This window comes from Hemicordylus capensis, chromosome 6, assembly GCF_027244095.1.
Source record: "Hemicordylus capensis ecotype Gifberg chromosome 6, rHemCap1.1.pri, whole genome shotgun sequence".
In the NCBI taxonomy this organism is placed as follows: domain Eukaryota; kingdom Metazoa; phylum Chordata; class Lepidosauria; order Squamata; family Cordylidae; genus Hemicordylus; species Hemicordylus capensis.
This window is the reverse complement of record NC_069662.1, coordinates 28,191,119-28,217,206: the sequence shown is the minus strand read 5'-3', so window position 1 is coordinate 28,217,206 and position 26,088 is coordinate 28,191,119. Positions and strand designations below refer to the sequence as shown.

At 46.8% G+C, this 26,088-nt stretch overlaps 1 protein-coding gene, 1 long non-coding RNA gene and 1 other non-coding gene across 6 annotated transcripts; 2 read left to right on the top strand and 1 right to left on the bottom strand.

Moving 5' to 3' along the window:
* Positions 1 to 2,379: 2,379 nt before the first annotated feature.
* LOC128329452 (uncharacterized) lies at positions 2,380 to 6,037 on the top strand. The gene is made up of 3 exons (XR_008309654.1): positions 2,380 to 2,944; positions 3,890 to 4,123; positions 4,931 to 6,037. It is a non-coding gene; the product is annotated as an uncharacterized LOC128329452 (long non-coding RNA).
* A 7,687-nt stretch (positions 6,038 to 13,724) lies between these two features.
* On the top strand, positions 13,725 to 20,671 carry LOC128329450 (zinc finger protein 501-like). Of its 4 annotated transcripts, none has more exons than XM_053260695.1 (4): positions 13,725 to 13,867; positions 15,494 to 15,636; positions 17,263 to 18,021; positions 19,588 to 20,671. In XM_053260695.1, the coding sequence occupies exons 3-4, from the start codon at positions 17,299 to 17,301 to the stop codon at positions 20,401 to 20,403; spliced, it is 1,539 nt and encodes a 512-aa protein (XP_053116670.1). In that variant the 5' UTR covers positions 13,725 to 13,867; positions 15,494 to 15,636; positions 17,263 to 17,298; the 3' UTR covers positions 20,404 to 20,671. The 4 variants fall into 4 exon arrangements, with proteins under 4 accessions (XP_053116670.1, XP_053116669.1, XP_053116668.1 ...); XM_053260694.1 differs by lacking the exon at positions 13,725 to 13,867 and adding an exon at positions 14,209 to 14,422 and having other exon boundaries at positions 15,499 to 15,636; XM_053260693.1 differs by lacking the exon at positions 13,725 to 13,867 and adding an exon at positions 14,209 to 14,422.
* Positions 18,934 to 19,011, bottom strand: TRNAA-AGC (transfer RNA alanine (anticodon AGC)). Its single transcript has one exon. It is a non-coding gene; the product is annotated as a tRNA-Ala (tRNA).
* Positions 20,672 to 26,088: the final 5,417 nt, after the last annotated feature.

The window sequence follows — 26,088 nt, the reverse complement described above, 5'->3', positions numbered from 1 at the left end:
ACCAACCAATCTCTCAACCCTCAGCCCAAAACACCTCCTATTCCCACGCAACTAAATCCAACTTTCTCTCTCTCTCTCCACTGCCTTTATTTTAAATCCCTCCTGCTCTGAACCTTCTGTGCCTGGTTGCTAGGGTAACCCCCACACACGCACTCACCAACTCCTATATACATTTCATCACAATTATATATTGTTATTTATTTACTACTTTTCAGCAGAAAGTTTACAAAGGAAAAGAAACAAGAAAAATAATGAGAAAAATAGTTCTCTCTCCAAAAGAGGCTCAGAATCTGAGAAGAAAAAAACAGGAACAGCCACTGGAAAGACACTATTCTAGGCTGAATTGGGATAGTTACTCTCCCCCTGCAAAATATAAAAGAGCCACACTTTAAAAGGTGCCTCTTTGCCCAGTTAGCAGGGATTACATGTGAAGCTCTCTCCCTCTCCCCTTTGCCAAAATGTAGGTTGTAAGCCCTTTTGGCAGGGCTGAGATCTTTTTGGTTCTGTTACTCTGCAATGCTGCATGCAAATGTGATGTATGTAAATCCCGGAACCTTCTGTGCTGCTTGTATTTGTGGTGTTGCTAATTTAACCACTTCTGGAAGAGGGCCTACCAGGTGGTGTGAGATTGGCCATTATTTCCAATGGGTATCATGTTGTGCAGCTGTGTACATTCTGCAATTTAAAATTAGAACAGAACTGGCCTGTTCTGTAAAACCACCAGTGGGTTTTACACACACACACACACACACACACACACACACACACACACCAGCAACAACAACATGGGGTGTGGGGAGGTGGGATGCTCGATTGCTCACTACGTTCCACTGTGTAGTATGGACCCCCTGGACCTGGAGAAGACCCTCCGCCGTCAAGGACCCACGCCCAGAGGCTGCAATTGGCAGAAGACTGGCACAGCCCTGCCGGCCACACACAAGGTGAGGCTGGGATCTGACCCTCCCTTGGACCTCTTGGACATTCCTCTCCCTGAATTCTTTAACCGGACTCTACCCAAACCCGTAGGAACTTGCGTACAATGCTATATTCTCTCTACCATTGCAACCACACATTCATTAGTTCTCAGCCATGTTTTATCAGGCAATTCTATTCACTGTTGCTTTTGTAAACCATATGTTACACATTCTCTAATAAAAGTCAATCTGAGCCACCAAAAATAAGTTCTTTTGCTTTAAGCAGTCCTGGCTCAAGCTCTGGATTTCTGAAAACCCTGGATAGATTCCTCTTGCTGGGCATCTTATTTGCAGGGAATTTTCAAGCTACATTTTTGCTAGGAACGATGGGAACTCCTGTTGGCCTCTTAACATGTTACTTATGAGTACAATCAAGGCAAAACGCAGAAGAGATCCCTTCCCAGACCCTTCGCTCCTTGAGCCCATGTAGTTTTTTACACTGGAATGACAGATGTGGAGAACACAAATAAAACTAGTTGGAGGCTCTCTGCGGCTTTGGAATTGTTTGTTCCACTGGTAACAGAAGAGTCTGGCCAAGCGACCTCCCCTGTTCCCTTGACTCGGACCAGTTCTGTCTTGTTATAGGGTGACCCTTGCCTTCACAGCTGCAGTCCTAAGGGTCAATAGCCCAGATGGGACAGAGGTTGCCTCATGTAGCCAGCGCGGCAGGGACAAGGCCTTAGACTTCCAGATTAACCATATACATTTTTCTGTCCTTTTGCCAGCCATGAAGACAGCACGTGGAGATTGTCTCCCCGCCTGCTATCAGAGCCAATGAAGAAGCCTGTAAACCTCTCTGTCCCCAGAGTTTATTTCCCTTTATTGTGTTACTTAAAGGGCCATCAATGTGCATGGTGCCCTACTGAGTAACAGCAAGAGGAGTCTCTGCCCCAAGGAGTTTGCCAACCACAATTAGCTACTGATGAGGCAACAGGGGGTGAAGAAGAACATGGAGGTGGGGACCAATAGGCATTCTGTGCAGTAATGTGTATTTAGAGGTAGTTTCAGTAGGAGATGGAGACTAAGAGGTTGCACCGAAGGCCTGATAGCCATACAGCCAGGTATGTGGGGGGTGGCCCCAAAAGCTGCCCATATTACCAATGGTGTAGTGACAATAAGGGTGGTCCCGGGCAGGGGTGTAGCTATAACGGAGCAGATGGGTTTAAAGAACCTAGCTCCTGCAGGCCCCCCAACTCCACCCCTCCCCATTTTCTTCATTATCTCCCTCACTCCAAGGGGCTGCCGGGGACAGGGGTGAACATGAGCCCCCTCTCCCTTAGCTACACCCCTGGTCCCAGGATGAGATATGGGGCAGCCCGAATCGCTGCTGCTGCCACCGTCACCACCCATCACTCGCCTGCCACTCACACTCTCCCTGCTCCTCTGCCACTGCTAACAGGCCACCCAGACAGTCCTCCTGCTTCCCTTTGGCAGGCTGGGCCATGAAGCAGTCTGATGAAGTCACTGTGCTGATGCAAGCTGGCGCCATGATATCATTAGACCATGTCACAACTGGCCAGGGGAGACAGGCCGGTGATAGTGGGGGAGCAGGTGGGGGTGTGTGCAAAGGCTGGTGGGCCCCATCCCTGGTGGTGGTGGCGGCGGCAGCAGCAGCAGGGCAACAGTGGGCACCCAATGTCCAGGTGACCCAAGAGGCAGGGATGAGGGGGGTGAGTCTCTGGAACCCCCAGAAGTCACATGGGCACTTGTGGCCCAGGGACATTTTCCCCACTCCCACTCTTCTCCATTATAGCTATGGGCCTACATCGGGATGGAACTAATGGTGTTCCAAGCTGCCCCTTGGGGCCACCTTGATATCCCTTCCTGCAGCTCACCTGCCTCTGCCATCCAGCCACCCTCCTCCTCCTCCTCCTCCTCCTCCTCCACTGCCTGCCTGCCTGCCAGCCACACTGCTTCTGTTTGTCAGCCCTTCCTGCTTCCGACTCCTGGACCGAAAGCAGGACACGTCGGTAAGCTTGAGCCAGCCTATGAGGAGAGGCTAAAACCTAGCTGTGTGTAACCACACGATGGCCTCACGGCCCTGGTCACATATCATAGATGTGGCGGTGCTGACTGCAATTTCTCCATGGTGACAGAAATGCACTCTGTATATGTACAGAGGTGCCTCCTAATTTAGACTCCACATGTTCCAAGGCTCAGATTCACCCCACGCAGCAAACAGGCTGTGGGCCACAGCCTTGGCTCCGATCACACCCTGTTGGTCTCCAAAGCCTTGTCAACCTTTTCCAGGTTCACACAAACGATTGTTTTTAATGCTGAGCAGACAAAGGTCCCTGATGTGTATCATATCCCCACACACTCACTTCATCCTCATTGCCACCTCCAAGTCTCCATGGTGACTGGCTGGCTGGGGACTCTCTCGGCTGGGTTGTCATGGAGACTTCCTAAGACCTCAAGGAGCTGGTGTGTTCCAACCCGCCTTCCTTGAGGGCTAGGGCAGGATGAGGGGTAGCCATGACACCTGGCCACTCGACTCCTACTGGGGGAAGTGGGACAGCTTTTCCACTGGGCCTTCCTAGGAAAACATATTTGGGTTGTATTACTACGAGGCAGCCAAACTCATGGGCGGCTACTGCTGCTACTGCACCATGTCCTCATGTACTAGAGACAATTCCTATCATTTGCTGAATATTTCTGGTCAATCACTCTCCCTGTCCTGACTTCTGGGGAGATGTTGGAGAAGCCTTTTTTAAAAATGTTGTTACTATTAGTTTGCCCACATGCATGGGTGGCCCAAGGCATTACAGCACCTGAGGTGAGGTGAGCCTCTTAATGCTGCCTTGCCCCATCTTCCTGGTGGGACCCCTATCAAAAATGACCTTTGCCAGTTTTGAAAGTGGCACAGAGGGGAAGGCTGCTAGCTGCCGCCTCGTCTCTCCTTGTGCTTTTTGCAGGCTTTGTAAGGAGTGTGAAGAGAGGTGCTTGGGCCAAATCGATCCTGAAGAGCTGCTCCAATGGCAGCAGTGGGAGACATCTTGCTGCCCTGCTGCTGCCCCAATAATCAGCCACCTGAGGCAACTGCCTCACATCACCTCATGAAAGGGTCACCTCTGCTCGCATGTGTGCTAGCTTCAGTTTCAACACCATCTACTGTAGCCTCGCCAGGTAGTAAATACTGCTGAACATATGTGAGTGACAGCTACTCTATAATTAGATGGCAGGGGAGGCTAGTTGTGGTTAGCCAGAAGGGAAGCCCAATTTGCACATGAGCGGAGGCACTCTTTTCTTTCTTGTGGTTTGACAGGTTTCAGAATAAGCCCTGCTCATTGAAAATAGGTTCCAGAGCTAAGCCCTACTGATCCCTGGCTCAGACCCTAAGAGAGTTGTTTTTCCTTTTTCCAAGCACAGAGCTTAAAGGGCTATGGCTTGTTACTTTCTGGAAGGGAAATAGCAAGCCCAGTTGTCAAGGCCAGATTTAAGCGCAAGCTAAGTAAGCTCCATCTTAGGATCTCACATTTTAAAGGGCCTTTGCATACATAATACATTTTCGTTTAAAGGAATTTCTAATGCAAATAGGTTTATTGCAAGGTAACTGTTTGTTAGTTTGTTAGGTTTTTATTGCATCTTTTCTAAGTAAAAATACAGCTTTATTTTTTTCTATTTTCATTGTCCTTGTTAGAATGAGATAGATATGTTTGTAATGCTATGGGGCCTTTTATGCTTGACATGGCTTAGGGCTTCAGAACGTCGTAATCTGGCCCTGGCCATTGCCCTGCTGCCTACCAAGTCCTAATGTTTTTCGAAGCACTTTGTTTTGTTTTACTAAGCTAAACTACACTGCAAATGTAAAAACTAGGACTTCCATCTAATCAAATCTTGGTTAATCACAGGTGTTTTAGTCGGTAAATTAGTTAACTGTATCTGGCATTAAATGTATCTGGTAAATCAATAAGTATTACTTGATAAATGTATCAGTAATTTGTCTTTAAAAATAGATTTGAAGCAAAAAGCAGACTTTGTTTTCGACAATGCAATTACGCCAAGCAATAAGACACAATCCTTCCTGTGTACGAGAGAAGAAGAAATGCCTCTTCTGAGTTGGCACTTGCTACTTGCAGCTTTTGTAATAATTTGTCTTTAAAATAATATATATTTAAAAATCTGCACCCAGTTAACCAGAAGTACTTTTGGAGCTATTCAAAAAGGATTTAATCAATCTAATTAATTAAACATTGCAGTCTAAGTGAAAATGGTTGTGTCATTGTGACTCACTCCCACTCTTCTCGCCCAGCCCCAGGCTGCCTCACTCTCCCTTATCAGGCTAATGCAGATGCACAGGCTGATTATTCACCTCAGCCAAAGGCCTCTGCAGCTGAGGATCCTGGGAGTTGTAGTCAACAACATCTGGGAATCTGTTCCAGGAAACACTGTCACCAGATTGAATCTTGGTCAAAAGACTAGGCAACTGGGATCAAGTGTCATTGCTGATGGAGGCTAACTGATACTAATCCATCCAATATGACTGCCATTCCACTGCCAAAGAGGGAGAGGTTGGCTAGTTTGGGACCCAGAAGAAAAAATGGAGGGGGGCACAGAAGGGGCAAAGAGCACTTATCGGTGGGTGAACTGTGTCCCCAGGGGTACAGTGGAGGAGGTACATGCAGGGACAGCCTGCCGGTACTTCTCAGCTTCTCTGGCTGTTGGGGTGGGCATGGCCATGGAGGCTGTCATGGAGAGTGCCTGCACTTCTGAATTTGCAACGACATCACTGTATGACCTACATGTCAGATTTCTGGAACAGAAATGGGGGGCAGCTGGGTGGGGTAAACCTTGTCTAAAGGAGCATGTGCCCTCCTGCATCCCCTCTGCAACCTCCCTTGCAGCTACCATTTGGCTCCTTCCCTTCCAGAACTGTTTCCCTCAGTGGCCATTTCATCTGATCAGTATGTAACTAAAATGTTGGTACCTGAAGGGTTGTTTTCCTCTTTCCTTCCCCATCCCATTTGGATTGTGTCTGTTCAATTGTAAACCTACACAGCCACAACCTTTGTTTGTTTGTTTTTAATTTTTGTACAGTGCCAAGAAAAATTTAAGTGACATAAATAAATAATAATATCCTTGAACCAGAAAGTCCTAAGTTCAGTGTTTGCCTCAGCCCTGAGCTCTCTAAGTGACCTTAGGCAGCCTACAATTCTGATAGGATGAGCCCCCATCCTGCGCTATCTGCAACATGGGGGTGATAGCTTGTAGGACTCTTCCAAGAATTGCTAAGCAAATGTATGAAGTGCTTTGACCACTGAGAATGCATTAAATAAATGCTGAGTGCGTATTTCCTTACGTAGCAGAAGTAAATCCAAACGGTTTTTTTTGACTTAATAAAAATGGATTCCAGGTAATCTAAAACTGTAAATTGTACTGGTTTGCTGTGAACACAACCTATGGCAAATCAATCCTCATTGTGCTTTGCCTTATGATGACTTTTCAGAACAGGGCGTGCAAGAAGCTGTCTGTTCCTTTCCATTAAAAAGATTAATATCCTCACCCTTATAGACAGATCCACTATTTCAAAGCATTGGCTGTCACCCAGACCGTCCCAGCATGGAGTCCCTCCTGCGTTAGACTAGCTCCTCTCCCAGCAGGGCTCACAACATTCTTCCCTCTGGACATTTACTGTTTTATTGACATTACTGAGTCACTGAGCAAAACCCATGGGCTGTGTTTACTGTATCCTTTCAGTGTTCCTGCTATCTAACAGCCAGTAGCAGCTCAAAAATAAATAATAATAAATAAAATAAGACCTCTATGCACCTGAGGAATGCTACCAAATGCCGTCCACCCCCCACAACCACACTCACCCCCCCTCACCCTCCCTCCTATTCCATTGTTTAAAAACTGGGGGCAAAAGGGCATCTTGTTGCCATGCTGATGCTCCAATAATTTATTGCCTGAGGCGACTGTCTCATCTTGCCTAATAGAAGGGCCACCCCTACTAACAGCTCCTGAGTTCTCCCAACTAGCATCAACAGGATCACTGATGAGCAGGTGAGGCCTTAACCTCTCGCTGGACCAGCTAACAGTGGGCAAAATAAAACTGATCTAGTACGGTAGTCATTAAAAGCAGAGCTTTGAAAGCCTGAGTAGCGTGTTTTTTGGGGTGGTTTTTTTTTAAGTCTTCACCTGGTATTGGAATGATAGAAAACTCAGCACCAGGCAAGCCTCCCTACGAAGAGCATCTACAGACAGAGTGTCATGCCAGAGAAAGTATTTTCTTCAGTTGTCATCTGCCAAGCCTCAGAAGACAGAGACACATGAAGAAGGCCTCAGAGGATGATCTCAGTATTTAGGCAGGTTCATGTGGAAGTAGTCCTTTAGATACTTGGGCCCCAAGCAGTGTTCCCTGTAATAGGGAATCCCAGATGTTGTTGATTACCATTGCCAGCTGCAATAGCCTTTGGCTGGGGATAACAGGAGTTGCTGTCAACAACATCTGTAATTCCCTGTTAAAGGGGACACTGGTCCCAAATAGGGAGATGAATGCCTGGCGGAAACCCCCAGTAAAAATCCCCCCGTTTTTTACCCAGAAATCTTTCCCTGAAAAGAACTGGGGTGTGTGTGTGTTGTTTTTTTGAAGGGGGAACTCTCCCCCCCCCCCGGTTCTCCCCTGCCCAGCCCCGCCCCAACCTTTACATCTAGTCCCAAGCCATAGTGGGGCTTCAAAAGTTAGAACTAGCACTCTAAATAGTGCTCAGAAATGGAAACAGGCCAGCAGGCAGCTTGGATAATGGTGACCAAGTTATCTCTGTCCAGGAGGGCCTGCAGCTGATACACAAGCCACAGCTAGTAGAAAGTACTTAATTTCACAGATGTTATCAGGTATCCAATGCTAAGGTCCTACCTGCACTACAAACTGATATCAGCTTTGGTGAGGCATCCCCATCTTACCGCTGCTTACAGAACTACAGTTCCCAGTGCTTCCAAGAAAGAAGGAAGACATGTTGAATAGTTTAAGTCTGTAGTGTGGATGAGGAATGTTATAGTGTGGAAATATATATGCAATGGGTCCATTCACATGAGCAAGAATAGGGTAGGAAAAACCTCGTATCCCAGTAGGGGAGCTCTGCATGCTCCCAATATTTGATCATCAGTCAGTTAAAAACAAGGTTGGAGGCACCATCCCTGATCGTATGCTGAACAGCAGCTGGGTCGGAGGACTCGTTGCCCTACCTTGTTAAAGACCTCGGTACAGCTACTAGGTAGGAGGGAGCCCTCTGACCCAGCAGCTGCTCAGCATACGATCATGGATGGTGCCTCCAACCTTGTTCTTAACTGACAATCAAATATCAGGAGCATGCACAGCTCCTGAACTAACATAGGAGGCTTCTCCTACCACAGGGGCGTAAATAGGAGAGAGTAGGCCCAAGTTTCACCCTCTTCCAGGTGCCCCTGCCAAACGAGGTGAGGCAGGTGGGTGGCTGCTAGGGAGAGGGACTTTTTGGTGGTTGCACCCCATTTATGGGATAATCTCCCCAGTGAGGTTCACCTGGCTTCATCACTTTGTTCTTTTAGACACCAGGTAAAGACCTTTTTGTTCACTCAGGCCTTTTAAAATTTTTGATCTGATTTTAACTTTTTAAAATGTATTTTAAATATTGTATTTTGTATTTTCTCCCCCCTCCTTTTTTGTCTGTTATGATTTAATGTGTTGTGTGTTTTTTATTTTGTTTTAATGTGTGTTGTAAGCCAGCGTGGTATGGTGGTTAGAGTGCTGGACTAGGACCGGGGAGACCCGAGTTCAAAATCCCCATTCAGCCATGAAACTAGCTGGGTGACTTTGGGCCAGTCACTTCTCTCTCAGCCTAACCTACTTCACAGGGTTGTTGTGAGGAGAAACTCAAGTATGTAGTACACCGTTCTGGGCTCCTTGGAGGAAGAGCAGGATATAAATGTAAAAATAAATAAAAGCCGCCCAGAGAGCCATTTGTTATGGGGCGGCGAACAAATAAAGTTTATCTATTGTTTGTTTATTTTCACATAGTGAGCACGGGTAGTGTCCCCACTTGTGTTGGCACCCCTGCGCACTTCTAACTCACACACCCCGCCCTGCTGGCTGCCCACCCACCTATCCTCCCACCATCACTGGTGCTGACAACTGCTTCTGCCTCCTGCCACCCGGCTTCTAGGACCATCCTCCTTCCATCAACCCATTGGGAGCATGTGTACATCCTTCTTCCATTGGCTGGGAGCCTATTCAATGGAAGGAGGATGGGCCTGGGGAGCCAGGAGGGTGGCCAAATGAGGTGGCTGGCAGTGACAGCAGGTGAAGGAAGCCCATAGGCAAGAGGTGAAGGCATTCCCTCCCTCTTGCTGTTGCTCCCCTGCAACTGGTATTGAGAGGCATCTTACCTCTGAGGCTGGAGGTGGCCTATAGACTGGTAAAATAAAAACTGGTGGAATAAAAGGAGCCCATATTCGAAAGCAGGATGCAAACTTTTACATTGGGTTGTAAATGGCTGCTTCAGGTGGAAGGCCTTATCATTGTTCAGACCACTGCTTTCTGTTACTTCAACAACAACCAATATTTATATACAGCTTTTCAACAAAAGTTTCCAAACAAAAGTTTACATAGAGAAATAATAAATAAATAAGATGTCTCCCTGTTCCCAAAGGGCTCACAATCTAAAAAGAAACATAAGTTAGACACCAGCAACAGTCACTGGAAGTACTATACTATACTATACTATACTATACTATACTATACTATACTATACTATACTATACTATACTAAACCGCCCTGAGCGATTTTTGGAAGGGAGGTATAGAAATCAAACTAATAATAATATAATATACTGGGAGTGGATAGGGCCAGTTACTCTCCCCCTGCTAAATAAAGAGAATTACCAAGTAAAAAAGGTGCATCTTTGCCCAGTTAGCAGGGGTTAAGGGTTAGCAGGTTTCAAATCCCTGGCCTCCTATCCCCCTGCTGGGGAGGGAGAACCAGTTACGAGATGCTTCCAGATGCCCTCCTTGCAGCAAATTCAAAGCGTAAGGGCATGTACAATTAAGTAGGGATGTGCATGGAACCGATTTGGGCACCCTTTATGGGCCTCCAAACCGGTTTGAAGGCGGGGGGGTTGACTTTAAGGGTGGGGGGGTTCACTTACCCCTCCCTCCGCTTCCCCCCACTGGCACTCCATTGCAAACCAGTCTGGCGGGGCAGCAGCGTACCTCCCTGCCGCCCCATCCACTCCTTGGACCGGAAGTAAGCGGAAGTACTCGGCTGCATGCATATGCACATCGCAGGCACCAGGTACTTCCGCTTACTTCTGGTCTGAGCAGTGGACAGAGTAGCAGGGAAGTACGCTGCTGCCCTGCCGGACCAGTTTGCAATAGAGCGCTGGGGCGGGGGAAGTGGAGGGAGGGATAAGTGCACCCACCCCCGCCCTTAAAGTCAACCCCCCCCTCGCCTTTGAACTTCCCCCGCCCAGTTCAGTGCACATCTCTAGAATTAAGACTGCCACCAGTCATGGTGGCAGGGCTTGTGTGCTTTTTGCAGTTGTGTGTCAGGCAGAGATTCATTAGGTGAAACAGCCCCTCACTTCATGATTATTTTCACCTGCTGAGTTTCTGCCTGTTTGGCAGCTGTTAAAGGGCACACAAGCACTATCTAGAAATGGAGGGTCTGCTCTTGGGAGGATATTACGTATATAATGCAATATATTAATAATGAATGTTTCCTAAACCATGAAATATTTGCATCAACAGTTAATAAGAAATAGGGGAGAGGGCAAAATACCTTCCAGGCAAATAAAATAAATATTCGTAAGAATTAAAGCAGCCAAGACACCTCTGTGTGCCACATTCCCCACCTTGGCAATGAACAGAAAAACAGCCCTGCTGGATCAGGCACAAAGCCTATCTGGTTCAGCATCGTTTCACACAGTGACCCATCAGATGCCTCTTGGAAGCCCATAGGCAAGAGGTAAGGGCATTTCCCTCTCTCTCGCTGTTGCTCCCCTGCAACTGGTATTTAGAGGCACCTTGCTTCTGAGGCTGGAGGTGGCCTACGGCTACCAGACTAGTAGCCATTGATTTGTTCTCCATGAATTATGCATGTCTTTTAACAGCACAACAAGTAACTTTCAGCAGTGGAAAGGTCCCATCACAACTATCTTGTGTGGGGGGGGCTGCTTCACCAGTTGAATCTTCAAACCTGAGAATTTTCTAGATGTAACACAAAACCTTATAAAATTCACACAATTATCAGGAAAATCATTGAGTGGCTGGTTTGTATTTATTTTTCTAATATAAAATCTTGTCATGTTACTCCAGCAGCTCCACCAGGCAGATTATCCCTCGGAGATCACAAGGATCCAGTTTGAGAATATTTGCTAACCACTCAATGCAAGATACAAGGCAGCTTTCGCTTGCTCTCTCTTCTCACAGCCTTGTCTTAGAAAACTCCTCTGCCACATCACACAAGCTGCAGGTGCCCAGAAGTCTCTTTTACTTCAGCCTCTCCCCACACACACTGATTCCCAGGGGTGGTATCTAGACACAAGGCATTCTTCTACAATATGTTTGCCTAACATTGTTCTATGTTATTTAGTTATTCACCCTGAGCCTTCAGAGGTATGGTGTTCTAAAGATCCAAAAAGGAATAAAATATGAAATGGAATCCTATCAAGGGGAGGAAAGGCTCATCTTGGGCCTGCGGAGACAACTGCTTCTTGGGGGAAACTGTTTCCATAGCAGCAAAGCATAAAGCCAGGAATTTTATGGTGAAGGGGCCAATATATGTGTATGTGTGTCAGGGGACGGGAGACACTGTAAGTTAATGTGAAACAGCAAACACCTAAATATAAGACAGGTATGGTGGTCTGATGGTCTGCTCACCATCTTCAGCTTGCTTTTATTCTAGAGCCTTTCTGTTTTGTTTTGTTTTTTAACTTTGTGCTGACACCCCTGCTTCCTGGTGGGAACAGTCTCCATAGCAACCTGTTCTGAGCAGCACTTTGGAACCTGGGGTTGCTACAGAGGTTGCTCCCTTGCCTAGAGCATGTCCCATGGTACCTTATTCATTGCTACCAAAATGGTTGCTATGGCAACCTACACCTGGTCTCCTCCTATTTCTCTGCTCCTGCTTTGGCAGCACTGAACACAATGCTACAACTATATTTCTGGGCATCGTTCTTCCAAGCTGGTCAGTGAAAGGCTGGGTTTTTGCTGTTTCCCAGCTTAGGAAACATCATATGTTGACCCAGCCCTATTAAGACATTATATTATACATGTGTTCAGGTATCTGTACACATGTACATGTTGCATGAATGACTGTACATGCATTCATTTTATACATGAATCTAGGTGCAGGTTCCTTGAAATGCAGGATGCAAATAGGAAGTGTAGTACTATGCGTGTGATCAATGTAACATGTGAATAACTGTACCTGTGTACAGATCTGTATGTGCGTACACTGTACACAGATTATACATGTGTTGGCCATATTGTGTGAATAAGGCTCCAGAGTTACCTCCTTTTACATTTGCTTAGATCTTCCTTAAGTGGATTTCAAAGTGTGCACATTCTGCATTCAAGCATTAGCTATCATGTTTAATTTACATTATCTGTGTCAAAGGTCAATCCAGCTGTGCTTCTCTTTATGAGCATTTCATGTCTCCCTTCTCTAAAGTTACAGCATAAGGACTTTTTTGATGCTTGCCATTTATTTATTTATTACATTTATATCCCGCTCTTCCTCCAAGGAGCCCAGAGCGGTGTACTACATACTTCAGTATCTCCTCACAACAACCCTGTGAAGTAGGTTAGGCTGAGAGAGAAGTGACTGGCCCAGAGTCACCCAGCTAGTATCATGGCTGAATGGGGATTTGAACTCGGATCACCCCGGTCCTAGTCCAGCACTCTAACCACTACACCACGCTGGCACATGGGTTCCCAAAAGGGGGTACCCCTTAGTACCCTAGGGGTCCTTGAAGGGCTCCCAGGAGATACTCAGAGACTTCCTGCCTTCCCATGCTGCAGCTGCACTATTTGTTGTTCCCCATCTGAGCATCGCTGGTTTGAAACTGATCCCTCTTTAGCAATGTGTCTACCTACAGAAGGGGTGAAGACCCTTTTCGTCTGCTCCTGACTGGCTGGCTACATATTGAAGCTCAGAGTACCCTTCCCTCAACCTGTCAGGTTTCAGAAAATCAGCACTGAATACTTCTGTTGAAATTAATGGGACAAGTATACTTTTCACATTAATTTCAATGGGAGTACTCATGAGTAACATAGTCTGCAGAAGCCTGTCTCATAACTGCTTAAATCTGTGTGCACATTCTCTCTCTCTCTCTCAAAATATTTCTGGAGTACCTGAGCTGAAGTCTTTGGACAGAAGGGGTATACCAGTGTTAAAAGATTGAGAACCCCTGCTCTAGCACTTCTGAGCATCTGCAGGTCATGGGCAAAGAGGCACCTTTTACCGTGGTGATTCTCTTTATTTAGCAGGCGGAGAGTACCTGGCCCTATCCACTCCCAGCACAGTACTTCCAGTGACTGTTGCTGGTGTGTGTCTTATGTTTCTTTTTAGAATGTGAGCCCTTTGGGGACAGGGAGCCATCTTATTTGTTATTTCTCTTTGTAAACCGCCCTGAGCCATTTTTGGAAGGGCGGTATAGAAATTGAATTATTATTATTAATTATTATTATTCTCTTTAAACTCCTTGCCTTCCCTAGTCTATACACTCTACAGACTTGAACAGGATAAATAGCATGTCATGGGGCGGGCCTGAGCGGGTTGCCCTATTAGAACTATTGGAATTGAAGATCAAAGAAACATAAGCGAAAGAAAGATCCGCCAAACGATTTCAATAGGGGATTGTGAACTTTGAAAACCTGCTCTATCTAGCCCACGCTCTTACACTCAGATTTCCAGGTAAGCAAATTTAGTGGCTGATATCGGATTCCTCACTATCATAGCATCCTGCGTTATGCTCGAAGCCTGCCCTAGATTTAGGTAACTGGAATCCTAAAACGCACGACGAATGTGTACGAATGAACCCTAACAGTCAGATAAGAAATGCCAGACGATAACTACAGCTGCCAGCCTAGAGAAAATCAGAGGGCAACGTCGCCAACCAACACCACCACCTCCCCCACAAACTATAGTAAGCTTACAAAGCTGGGCATGTATTGTAAACCGAACGGTCGCACTTTTCTGGTAGCAACGCGCGCACCAGCGAGGGCGTGGGGCGCCGCAAGATGGCGCATGCGCATTGGCGATAGAAGGGGGAGGCGGGTTAAGGAACCCCAGCAGTCGGAAGTACTGCCGGGTCTGCAGGGAGGAAGAGGAGGGTTGCGATATGTTTAGTCATTTATTTATTTAATTTAATTTAATTATTTATTGCGCCACGAGGGTGGGGTGGGGGGTGGAGTAGAAGAGCTGCAAAGGGGCGCCGACGTGAAAGGGGCGGAGGAAGGAGGTTGCAGGGTGAGTCACACAGCAATGCCCTTGCGGCCCCCCACCGCCTCCTACAGGCGACGAAGCGGTCGGCCTCTCTTCCCCGCACAGATATACACACGCAGGGAGGGGCGCCGCACCTGGAGTGGGAAGCGGGGCTCGCTCTGGGGTGGGTCACTCCAGGGACAGAGGTTCAGCCGTTGTCAATAGTAGCTCTTTCCCCTTGGCGGCACATGATCCATGAAGGGGAAGGGCAGAAAGGAGGGACCTCCCCCTAGTAAAGGGGTGGAGGGGAGGGACGTCAGATCAATTATTTGAAAGTGGCAGGGGGAGGACTCTGATTAGACTTGAACAGGAAGCACCTTCAGTTTAATCATTCTTTCTGTCTATCTCTTATTAACTGTTGATGGAAACGTTTTATGGATTAAAAATTATAATACAAGAATTCCCATAGGTCCCTTTTCCCAACAGCAAATATCTCTTGGCCTCTTCTCTTAATATTTTGTTTTAAATTTCACTTAACAGAAAGAAAGAAAGAGGGATTAAAACAAATAAAAGAAGTGGCTGATTGCCAGGTGGTAAACATGATCATTTCTATCCGCTAAAGGGTACTTCTTCATTTGTCTGAAAGTAATCCTTTCCCATTTTATTTCAAGAGCCCAGAATGGTGCTTTATTGTCTCTCTTTTGCTGGTCAAATGACCGTAACAATAAAGATTTGATATTGTCTCTCCTGCAGGCAAATTTCAGTGATTCTTGGTGCCACTTGTTTGCTTTAGGTGGAGTTTTGTTTTCTTTGACATTAAGACAAGATGGTGTCTGTCAGTGATTCTTGAAGAACAAAACGCTTATGGTGTTTGCCCAAATCGCTGGCGTTTTTCCTAAAATGACTGTGATGAAGGGCAGACTGTCTGGAGTTCAGGTTGCCTAGCTTATACTATGGTAAAATTCCTGCCAGAAATATGTTATCGGATGACAATGCCACATCACATGTCATGGCTCCTGGAGCCTGATTTTTCAGCAGTATTTATGATTGTGTTACTCCTATTTCTGCAAATCACTGAAGAGTCCAGTAAACTCTCAGTATTGTTTTTTTTGTCAGATTAGTTTCATCCTGAAGCCCAGAGAAACTGAGGAGATGGATAATATTGCTGCCTCTTATTGCTTTGGAAGTATCACTGTGCTGGATTCCATGTTCTATTTCACTCACAGATAGTCTGTGTCTGGCTGAAGCATTTCCTTTAAGTAAGTATTTGTAAACATGCAGTAGATCTTTTGACTCCATCATTTTAGATAAGAGTAGTGACATTTCTGAAGTTGTGTTTGGTCCCCAACTCATTTGATACAACCACTTTAGATGGTATTTTGGAGAATGGAAGAGAACTCTGGGGTTAAATTTAAACTTGAGGGTTAAGCTCCAGAACCTGTTTGGAATACCAAGGTTCTGCTTTTGAACATGCTAAAGTAACACTAAACAGGTGTACCTCTGAGCATGAGTAGAGTACATCCCTTCCCCAAATCTCCAGCAATTACAGTTGAGATCTGACATATTTGGGATGTAAGGAACAGCATTTCCAGGTATGGTTGGTTCTCCATCACCACTTTTTTCTAGAAGGTATTCCCTACCCAAACTTAAGCTCCCCACAAAATTCAGGAAGACACACATACACACTCCCTCAGCTGCAAGGCATATGTAATCGTCCCTTTTCCCCTGTTCACTCCCCAGTAGCTAGCACATGTGGTTTCAAATAGGATCCTTTCCCCCGCTCTCACATGTTTGGCAAGACTGGTGTATATATATTCTTTGTTGATATTGCAAAGCATCTTGGGAAATCAAACTGTGGTGAACTGACAAAATGTTAACAAGTTCCAAAGAACAGCCAATGCAATGCAGTGTAGTGGTTATAGTGATGAACTTGGACTGAGGGAAACCTGGATTCAAATGTCCACTTGCCATGAAACTCACTTGAGAACCTTGGAACAGTCCCTCTCTCTCAGCCTAACCTGCCTCATAGGACTGTTGAGAGGATAAAAGGAGGGGAGATCCTGGTATATTAAAAATGTAATAAATAAGTAAATTATGACATTTCTTGCATGTTTATCATGGAGCTTAGGACTGCTTAGAACATGACAAAAACCCTAAGGGAAGCTGCTTTTGTGTAGCAGATGCAAAGCCTTGAATGGCCACGATATTCATGTACACACATAGTAAAATAGTTCTGAGTGCGTTTGCCACACTTGGTAAATCTGCACGTGGGTTGAGTACTCCTTTTTATGCTGAAGTGCTTTCTGTTGCATGAATTTTTGTCACTAAAGTTGAGGAATGACTTTTAATGTGCCAGCGAAAATATGATCTGCTTTTTCACTGATTGGCTCACAGAAGCGCTGACTGCAGTTAATGCCGATTACCTCTGGAACATACTAATGCCAGAGCCATCATCCACTCTATAGCCAGGAGTTCAAGAGCTTGAAGAAAACCAAATTATGCTTGCCGGGTGATTGTGACTGGGTCAGAAAATGTGTTCTCTTTTTGAATCAGTGTCATGTAGAGTTTAAATCTCTACCTGAGCCATGATCCTTAGAATTTAAGAATTGAAAGGGACCTTGGAGGCTTCTAGACCAGCCCCTCCACCCCACCCCCGCCTAGTGCAGGAAACTGCTACACTCGAGGTGGTATTAGACAAGCCTCAGTCCTTTATTTGTGGTAAAAGCAAAGTGCCCTTGAGGAATTGTCAACTCCTGGCAACACCGTCTGTGGTATGGACATACAAATATGGAAGCATGTTGTAAGGCTGAGAATGTATGTTAAGTGTTCTGATTTCTACAAAGTAGTTGCTATATAAATGTTTATTGTATTGTTCCTTTTTATAGAGGGCACTGCTGGAGAAAGTACTGGCACCTGTCCTGATGGAGAGCTCCTCTTCTCACACTAGTGAGTTAGCTTTCTCACCTGTGCCTGAGAATGACTCTGAAGAGCCAGAGCTGCCGGTGTCTCTGGAGGACTGGAGCGATGGTGAGAAAGATATGGATTCTGGCAGAAGCTCTCATGGCCACTCTAGCAAGATCCCTTTTCTCTGTGTCCCTTCCGAAGGCAAAGATGTCCCCACCGCCACCCGGGATCCTGAGGACCAAGATACAGAAGTGCGGCTGTTCTGGCTCTCGCATCACAAAACCCAGCACTGTAGGAAGCAGGGGGTTGTGGCTCAGGAGGCAGAGAAGCCTGCAGCTATCACAGAGGAAGCAGGACCTTCCCAGCGGAGTCGTCTACAGCGGAAAGATAGCTGCAAGATGAAGGGATCTTTGGAGAACCAACAGGAGGTGGAAGAAAAGCTGGACGCTCCAACTCCTTGTTCAGACGGCTTGGTGCAGCTGATAGATGAGCACGGGGTGTATTCCTCGGCCAAGCTGGTGCCCGCCACCGATGCGGCATGCCTCGTCTCGCCCCTCCCGCGGCAGTGTTTGGAGCGCAGCAGCGGGGAAGGGGAGGAGTTTGAGATCCGGGAGGTGGTTGTGGATGAGAAGCCATTCCAGTGTGCCCTCTGTGCCAAGGCCTTCAAGCGGGCATGGGAGCTGTTCAGTCATGAGGTGGTACACAATGAGGAGCGCCCATTCCGCTGCCAGCTGTGCCAGGTAAGAGGGTGAAAGCGGGAAAGGAGGGTGTGGTCAGAATCAGAATCTTTATTGTTATGGTCACTGCCAGATGTGGCCCTTTAGCAATGGTAATCTTCTCTGAGTGGTAAATATGGGAGGAGGAAACACTAGAAATTTAAATTAAAAATAAACTGGTTGCTCATGTTGAGTGTTCAGAATGGGCTGAATATCCAATGAGACAGAGACTTTCACAGCTTGAAGGAATCAAATAACATAGTGTTTCAGATTTCCCACATTTTCCTTGTGAGGAGAGAGTACACAAGAAGCTGCCTTATACCCCATTAAATCCCCATTCAGCCATGAAACTAGCTGGGTGACTCTGGGCCAGTCACTTCTCTCTCAGCCTCACCTACTTCACAGGGTTGTTGTGGGGAGAAACTCAAGTATGTAGTACACCGCTCTGGGCTCCTTGGAGGAAGAGCGGGCTATAAAATGTAAAGTAAAATAAAAATTAGAAAAAAATACCGCAGTGGGGAAATGCTTGACTAACAAGGAGAAGGTTGCCGGTTCGAATCCCCGCTGGTACTATATTGGGCAGCAGTGATATAGGAAGATGCTGAAAGGCATCATATCATACTGCACGGGAGGAGGCAATGGTAAACCCCTCCTGTATTCTACCAAAGAAAGCCACAGGGCTCTGTGGGTGCCAGGAGTTGAAATCAACTTGACGGCACAATTTACCTTTATACCAAATCAGCCTATTGGTCCATCTAGATGTATGCACTCATCTCTTGCCTGTGGGCTTCTTAAAGGCCTCTGGTGGGCCACTGTGGGAAACAGGATTCTGGAGTAGAGTTGCCTTGGGACTGATCCAACAAGGCTGTTTTTATGTTCTTATTGACTGGCAACGACTCTCCAAGGTTTCAGGCAGGAGTCTTTCCCAGCCTTTCCTGGAGATGCCAGGGGTTGAACCTGGGACCTTCTGCATGCTAAGCAGATGCTCTACCACTGAGCTATGACCCTATCCCCAATACTCTGTTTATATGCAATTAGACATTAAGCAAGTGGGGGAATCAAGCATGCTAGTCTTTAAAGCAGCACCCGTTCTTCTGAAAACCAACAGCTTGTTCTTGGCAGAACCCAAGGCTTTCCTTGCCAGCCGACCAGTCTGGTATCTCAGAATTGCCAAATTGTTTTCTTCGGCCTCTACCCAAGCAGGTATGATGCATCTACAAGCTCGTCCAAAAATAAAAGGGCAGGGGGGATTCCAAGGACTTAAGCGGAAAATATTATTATATATAAAATGTCCCATGAATCCTTCCTCCTCTTTGTTGGCTGATGTTTGGTGCAGCCCCTTTTTACGCCCAATAACTAGTAGCCACCAGCTATCCAAAAAAGCCATCCAGGCCTCTTAAGCAAGCAAGCACGATCAGTTATGAAGTGATGCAGAAGCTTAGAGAGCTGGACATCTCCTCACTTTGCACTGCCCTCGGGATCCGATGCTCCGTGGTTGTCTGTGCTGGAGGACATCTCCGCGGTGGTGCTTGCTCAGCCCTTGTGTGTGTCTGTGTCCTTTCTGCCCTGTCCCCCCCTCCCCCCCTCCAGGCCTCCTTCAAGCGCCACTCGGACTACAAGAGCCATGCCCTCGTGCACACAGAGGAGCGGCCGCACCGCTGTGAGCTGTGTGGGAAGCGTTTCAAGCGGGCGTCCAATCTCGCCGAGCACCGCCGCATCCACTCGGGGGAGCGGCCCCACCGCTGCGCCGCCTGCGCCAAGCGCTTCAAGACGCCCTACGAGCTGCAGCGGCACACCCTGACCCACTGTTCGGAGCGGCCCTTTGCCTGCGCGGCCTGCGGGAAGGGCTTCCCCGCCGCGGGGCCCCTCCTCCTGCACCAGCGGCAGCACTGCGACGACAAGCCCCACGCCTGCGGCGTCTGCGGCAAGCGTTTCTCCTACGGACACAGCCTGCGGGTCCACGAGCGGGTGCACACGGGCGACCGGCCGTTCTCCTGCGCCCTCTGTGGCAAAGCGTTCAAGCAGTCCAACGCCTTGGCCTCCCACGAGCGGGTGCACACAGGGGAGCGGCCTTTTGCCTGCCCGACGTGTGGCAAAGCCTTCAAGCAGTCCTCGTACCTCGCGATCCATGCCCGTTCACACACCGGCGAGCGCCCCTACGCGTGCGGGGCCTGCAGCAAGGCCTTCTCCCGGCCCTCGCTGCTCCTGCAACACCAGCGCGTCCACAGCACGGAGCGGCCTCACCGGTGCCAGCACTGCGGCAAGCTTTTCAAAGACCTGGCCTACCTGGCCGTGCACGAGAAGGTGCACACAGGCGAGACTCCCTACAAGTGCCCCGTCTGCCAGAAGGGCTTTGCACACCCGTCCAACCTGTTGCAGCACCAGCGAATCCATCGGGACGGATAGCGGGGGGGAAAGGGCTGGTTGGCTGATTTTGTGGGGTTGTCTTCTCACGAACAGAAACATGTTTGTGCAATTTGCACACGTGCTCCAATCTGCAGCAGCACCTGGGTGTGCCCTGTGGTGGATGGAGAGTGCCATTTGCATGCCCTTTGCACCCCCACCAAACTACACTCCAGCTTTGCTGGATGTGTGTTGTACATACCGGCACTATGGTTTTCTCCCTGCTCCAGCACTATCCTGTGTCCTGTAATAAATCGTACCTGGAACGTGAGTGGCAGAGCTCTCTCTGTGTATTCCACACGTCCTGTTGAGCACAGAATTTGGCCACTTGAAAAACTTAGTTTTGTGTTGTTGTTTTTACCTCTTCCAAGCATGTTTCTAGTCCATATGACTATTAGGATAAAAACTGCCTGGTGGAATTTTATCCTACAGAACCAATCACTGACCAGAGGGCAGGTGTTACAGTGCTCCCTGGAACTTTTTTCTCTTTCTCTGTAGCTGACAAATAATAAATTGTGTAAAATAAGCACATGGATATACATTGGCTTAATTTGCAAAATGTATTCCATTTGCTTCCCCCCCCCCCTTTTTTTAAAGTACAGACCTGCTGATCAGCATTGTCCTTTTGCAGGGGGCCTAGCAAGGTTGGAGTGGACCCTGGGACATAAAGTGAAGATGGGCCTCTGCTCAGAGAGGTATGAGGAAGAGAATAAACAAGAAGCTTTCACCCAGCTGGGGTGGGGGGCCTTCCTCAGGAGCCCAGGGACATTCCGCCCCCCCCCCTGTTCAGTTGTAGATGCAGCCCTGTCCTTTTGTGCTTCTTGCATACTTCGCAGCTGCCAATATAGGGTTTGGGGAAAATGCAATTCACACATTATATATGTGTGGTTAGATGCCAGCTCTATCACAGTCCTGGGCATTGGAATGCAAGCTGTGAAGTACAACAGAGAAGTGCAGAGTCCAGTGCTGCATATATACGTGTGCAGAATTGCTCCTGTTGTCTGCATACTTACTCTAGGAAGACCTAGATTAAGGTCTCCATTGTAGCTTTTGGAGAATGTCCACTGTTAGTGCCCTGGGCCTCCTTTCCTTTATCACTGCCATTGAATGAGGGTGTTTGTGATGCACCACTGTGGAACATTCTAAGCTTGGAGTAGCACCATTGGCATGTGCGTAGACAGTCAACTACAAATACAACTACAAACTTGCCTAAGGCCAACTAGTGAGTTTGTGGCAGGAGCAAAATTTGAACAGGGAGCTTTCCACTAAGGATGTGCACGGAACTGGCAGGGGCCGATTTGACGGCAGGGTGGGGGGGTTGGCTTTAAGGATGGGAGATGAGGCACTTACCCACCCACCCTGTCGTGTTTCCCCCACTGGGGCACAATTCCCTAAAGGCCTGTCAGGGTGGCAGCATACCGCCCTGCTGCTCCGTCCCGACATTGTCTGGATATGACCGGAAGTATTAGCTGCGCCTGCACGCGCATGCACCTGACGTGCGTGGGTGCGACATGCGCGTGCAGGCGCAGCTAGTACTTCCGGTCATATCCAGACAATGGCAGGGCGGGGCAGCAGGGAAGTATGGTGCCGCCCCATTGGGCTTTTAGGGAATCGTGCGCTGGTTGGGGAAATGTGGCCGGGTGTGTGTGTGAGTTCTTCCTCCCCCACCCTTGAAGTCACACATACACCCCCTGCCGTTGAACCTTCAAGCCGGCTGGGGTTTGAACCAGTTCAGAGGCCTGTAAAAGGGCCTCCAAACTGGTTCGTGCACATCCCTAATTTCTACCTCTCATGCTTGACCACTAGGCTATAACTGCCCCATATAACTAAGTACAGTCTGCAAAACTTTCTGTGGTTTATAGGAGTTTTCTAGCAGCAAACCCTTGGTGTTGTAAAAGCTGCTTGCTATCATGTCAGTGTTCTTTCTCTCTTGATTATCAGACTGAGGTGTCAATAAGCTTATAATCTTATCAGTCACAAGGTTTCCAAATGGCATGCAAGACAGCTCCCTTGTTTGTAGCAAACTGCTCTCTTTTAATCTGTTGCTGCTTACAAGGACAACTTAATATGTTCCTGAGGTGCCCTTTTAAAATATGCACGTTGAAAGTGTGGGGCCCAAGAGCACTTTCTCAAATGTCAGGGAACAGAACTGAGCAAGGCGCTTTCTTCGAGATCTTGGAAGTTGCATGGTGAAAAAATGTTAAGACCATTTGTTCGGATGTCTTTTTCCTTGTTTATTTATGCCTCATCAGAGCAACTTTTTTTTTTTACTCAAGTCATAGTCTTTTGTGGAAATAAAGGAATCTATGCCTTTGACAAACTATACATCACATTTACCTTTACCATTCATGTGTGCTGCACATTCAGAACTCTTCCTCTAGGGGGCAGAAGCTCCTGAATATTCTTCAGAGGTGAGGCTCAAAGTACATTCTTTGCCTCTTCAGCATAATCAGGTTAGCAGCTGCACATACAGATTTCACGACAGAAAGGGGTGGGAAAGAATAGAAGTTTGGAAGAACGGGTGGGGCGAATGAAGCACCTGCCAAATAACTTTCCAGATTAGCAGACGAGACCCACTAGGTCCTCCTACCCCACCACAAGTTATTTGGATCACACTTGATTGCTCTTCAGGAGTATTTGTTTCCAGTGAAGCTGCTGATTCTACATGCGGATGACTGTTAGAAACAATTAAATAGGCCTTGATATTAATACTAGTTATGCATGTTGCAAATGAGGCTGGACTGTAGCTCAGTGTCAAATGCATGCAGAAGTCCCAGGTACTTCAATCCCTGTCATTTTCAGGTAGGCCTGGGGAAATTGTGAAATCCTGGAGAACTGCTTCTAACCGTTCTGAGCCAAATGGTCTGACTCATTATTCAGACATTCATGTCAAAGGCACAAATCCCACAATTTCCAGAGGAAAGTATGACTGCTCTATGCTGTCTCTCACACAGGAGGAAATGTTTCTTAGAAGATAATTGCTGCGATGACACAAATACAGGACTGCTCAACTTAGCCCTGCCAGCTGCTTTTGGACTACAACTCCCATAATCCCCATCCACAATGGCCAATAGCTAGGGATTATGGGACTTGTAGGCCAACATCTGCAGGAGGGCTGAAGTTGAGCAGCCCTGCACAAATATATATGTTTTGTTTCAGAACTCTTGTTTTACCCATCTGCAGATTCAAATGATGGTCACCTCCAATCCCCTCTCTTCCCTCAGATCCTTTTCTGGCACACAGGCAGAGGCCTTAGGAGGGGAGCAGGTCTTCTGTCATTTGCACTGAGAGATGGAGATGGTAAGAAACAGTGGGAGCCTACTCCTACTGCTCAGAAAGGATCCCTGTGGCTTCTTACTTTCTAAAAAATGGCTGTGGAACTGAGAACTCTGGTGATGAGCTCTGTGTAGTGTTGGGTCTCCTGTTCACCAGAAAACCTGTCGCTGGCAAGTGGATTTATAGATTTCTGTAGTTATTGTTTGAATGATGATTTTTCTATAAAACAAAAAAACACTTGCCAGATAATGTAACTGAGGTCTGTAAAACCAGTAAAGAGATCCCCTCAAGTCTTTACCCTGAGAGCATGAGAATATTTACTGTATAGGCAACAGCTATAAAAGTTATTTTGTTTATGGTGGCTGACATGATGAGGAAAATTACACAACGTAGTCCCGTTGGATTAAAAGGACAAATTACTTTCCTTTTAATTTTAATTGGACTACTTTGAGTAATTTTCTTCATCATGCCATCTGGTGGCTTTTCATAACAATTGTTATAAGTTTAGAACAGTCACCCCATTGTAGTGGATTCATCATATGAGATTTAGACAACTAATACATTAATTAGCTATCTGTATGCATCTGTATGTAAATGCATACTTTTGAAGTTGGGTGGGGGGAGAGCTTTGCTCATGCTCTTCTGATCTGTTTCAACCCAAATTCTTCCCCTTGGAGACTCTACTTCATATACAGAAGACTCCATTTACAATGAGTGAAAAGCTTTACATCCTCTGAAGCCTGTTTATAAGGAGTAACAACCTTCTGTGTGGTGTAATGCTGTGCATACTTTCTTGGAAATAAGCCCCATTAAACATTGTGGGACTTAATTCTGAGTAAACATGCATAGGATTTTGCTATATATCTCCTTAATGCATACAGTAACTAATTCCCAAGAGGCAAAGACCAGGGAGACCCGAGTTCAAATCCCCCTTCAGCCATGAAACTAGCTGGGTAACTCTGGGCCAGTCACTTCTCTCTCAGCCTAACCTACTTCACAGGGTTGTTGTGAAAGAGAAACTCAAGTATGTAATACACCGCTCTTGGAGGAAGAGCGGGATATAAATGTAATAATAATAATAATGAGTTTTACAGCTGAACAGACAACATTCACTTTAGTAAAATATATATTCAGCTGTGGCATGGAAAAATTCTATCAAGACTGCACCTAACATAACGACCCTGCAGTTGAGAGTTAGTTACTAAAGTTGATATTTTCAGCTTGGCTGTGGAACTCTAGAATAAGATACAGGTAACAAACATATTAAGGGAAAAAAGAGATGCGCAACTATCTAGCCCTCACCATTACAATGTATTGATACAAGTTCCCCACTCCTTAGAGAAATCCTGAGGTAGGATAATCCTGAACTACCAGGTTTATTTTCCTTTGGATGCAAGAGCACTGGAGAGACATTTTAAAAATATTTTCTTTGTTTACAAATATGCAAGCAACGCATAAGTGGCAAGAGGCACTCCCGCAAGGCCACCGATTAATCTACTGAGCAACTTGAGAAGAACCCCACCGGTACCCATGTCCAGAAGCAGCTAGAAACATTCTGTTCTTTCCTTCTGTCTCTTCCAAACTGCTCGCTGCTGTCTCTCTCACGCACAGGTTTTTCCAAGTTCTCTCAGATCTCACCCCCCCTGAAGGCGAATGAAATGCCCATTCAGCAACCATCCACAGCCACTAAAGAAACATTAAGGCCCCTTTGTCAAATCCTGGACTCCCCATTCAGACAGCAAAATCACAACACTGCATTTGAAAATATGTAGAGAATATGTCTTGGAACAACCTCCCCTGGTCTCTCTCCCTCCCTCTCTGGTGGCAGGGAGCTTCAGTATTTCCATGACAACATAACCCTTCAAAAACACTTTCCCTTTCCCTGACTAAATACTGATTAATGTCCCTTAACATGTAAGCCTTAGGGGGTAAAATTATTGAGAGAGTGGCAGAAAATACTGTTTGGTAGGCCATGAGCCTGCTTTGAATTTTCTGTAGTGTTTCACATCATGGATGGTGACCATCTACGCTTATCCAGTGAATTTACAAAACTGTGCACAGTAAAAACAAGGGTGGGGGGTGGAGAGTAAAACCCTGAAACTATCTTTTGACCCAAGGGAGGCGGATAAGAAAGATTGTCTTGGTAACATAGACACCAGTCTATGTGGGACGTAACAGACACAACGAGCTCTGTCCATAGACGAGAGACACAACATCTGATTCACATTACTTCCACCCACACACTGTTTTTTGAAGCCAGGGTGAATGGGGGACACATGGATTGTCTTGGGCTTTCTGTTAATAATTTGTCTCTGGGCTGCTGGCTGCTCTGGTGAGAAGCTTATCAGTTTCAGGCCTCCAGGAGGGGCACGTGTGAGGTGCAGCTTCAGGTGGATAGTGCAGGACTCGCCT

Excerpts from the sequence above, each read along its gene's own strand:
- LOC128329450 (XM_053260695.1), top strand. The coding sequence starts at position 17,299 with ATGGAGAGCTCCTCTTCTCACACTAGTGAGTTAGCTTTCTCACCTGTG. Across the intron at positions 18,022-19,587 it reads TCCGCTGCCAGCTGTGCCAG|GCCTCCTTCAAGCGCCACTC; the intron begins GTAAGAGGGTGA and ends CCCCCCCTCCAG.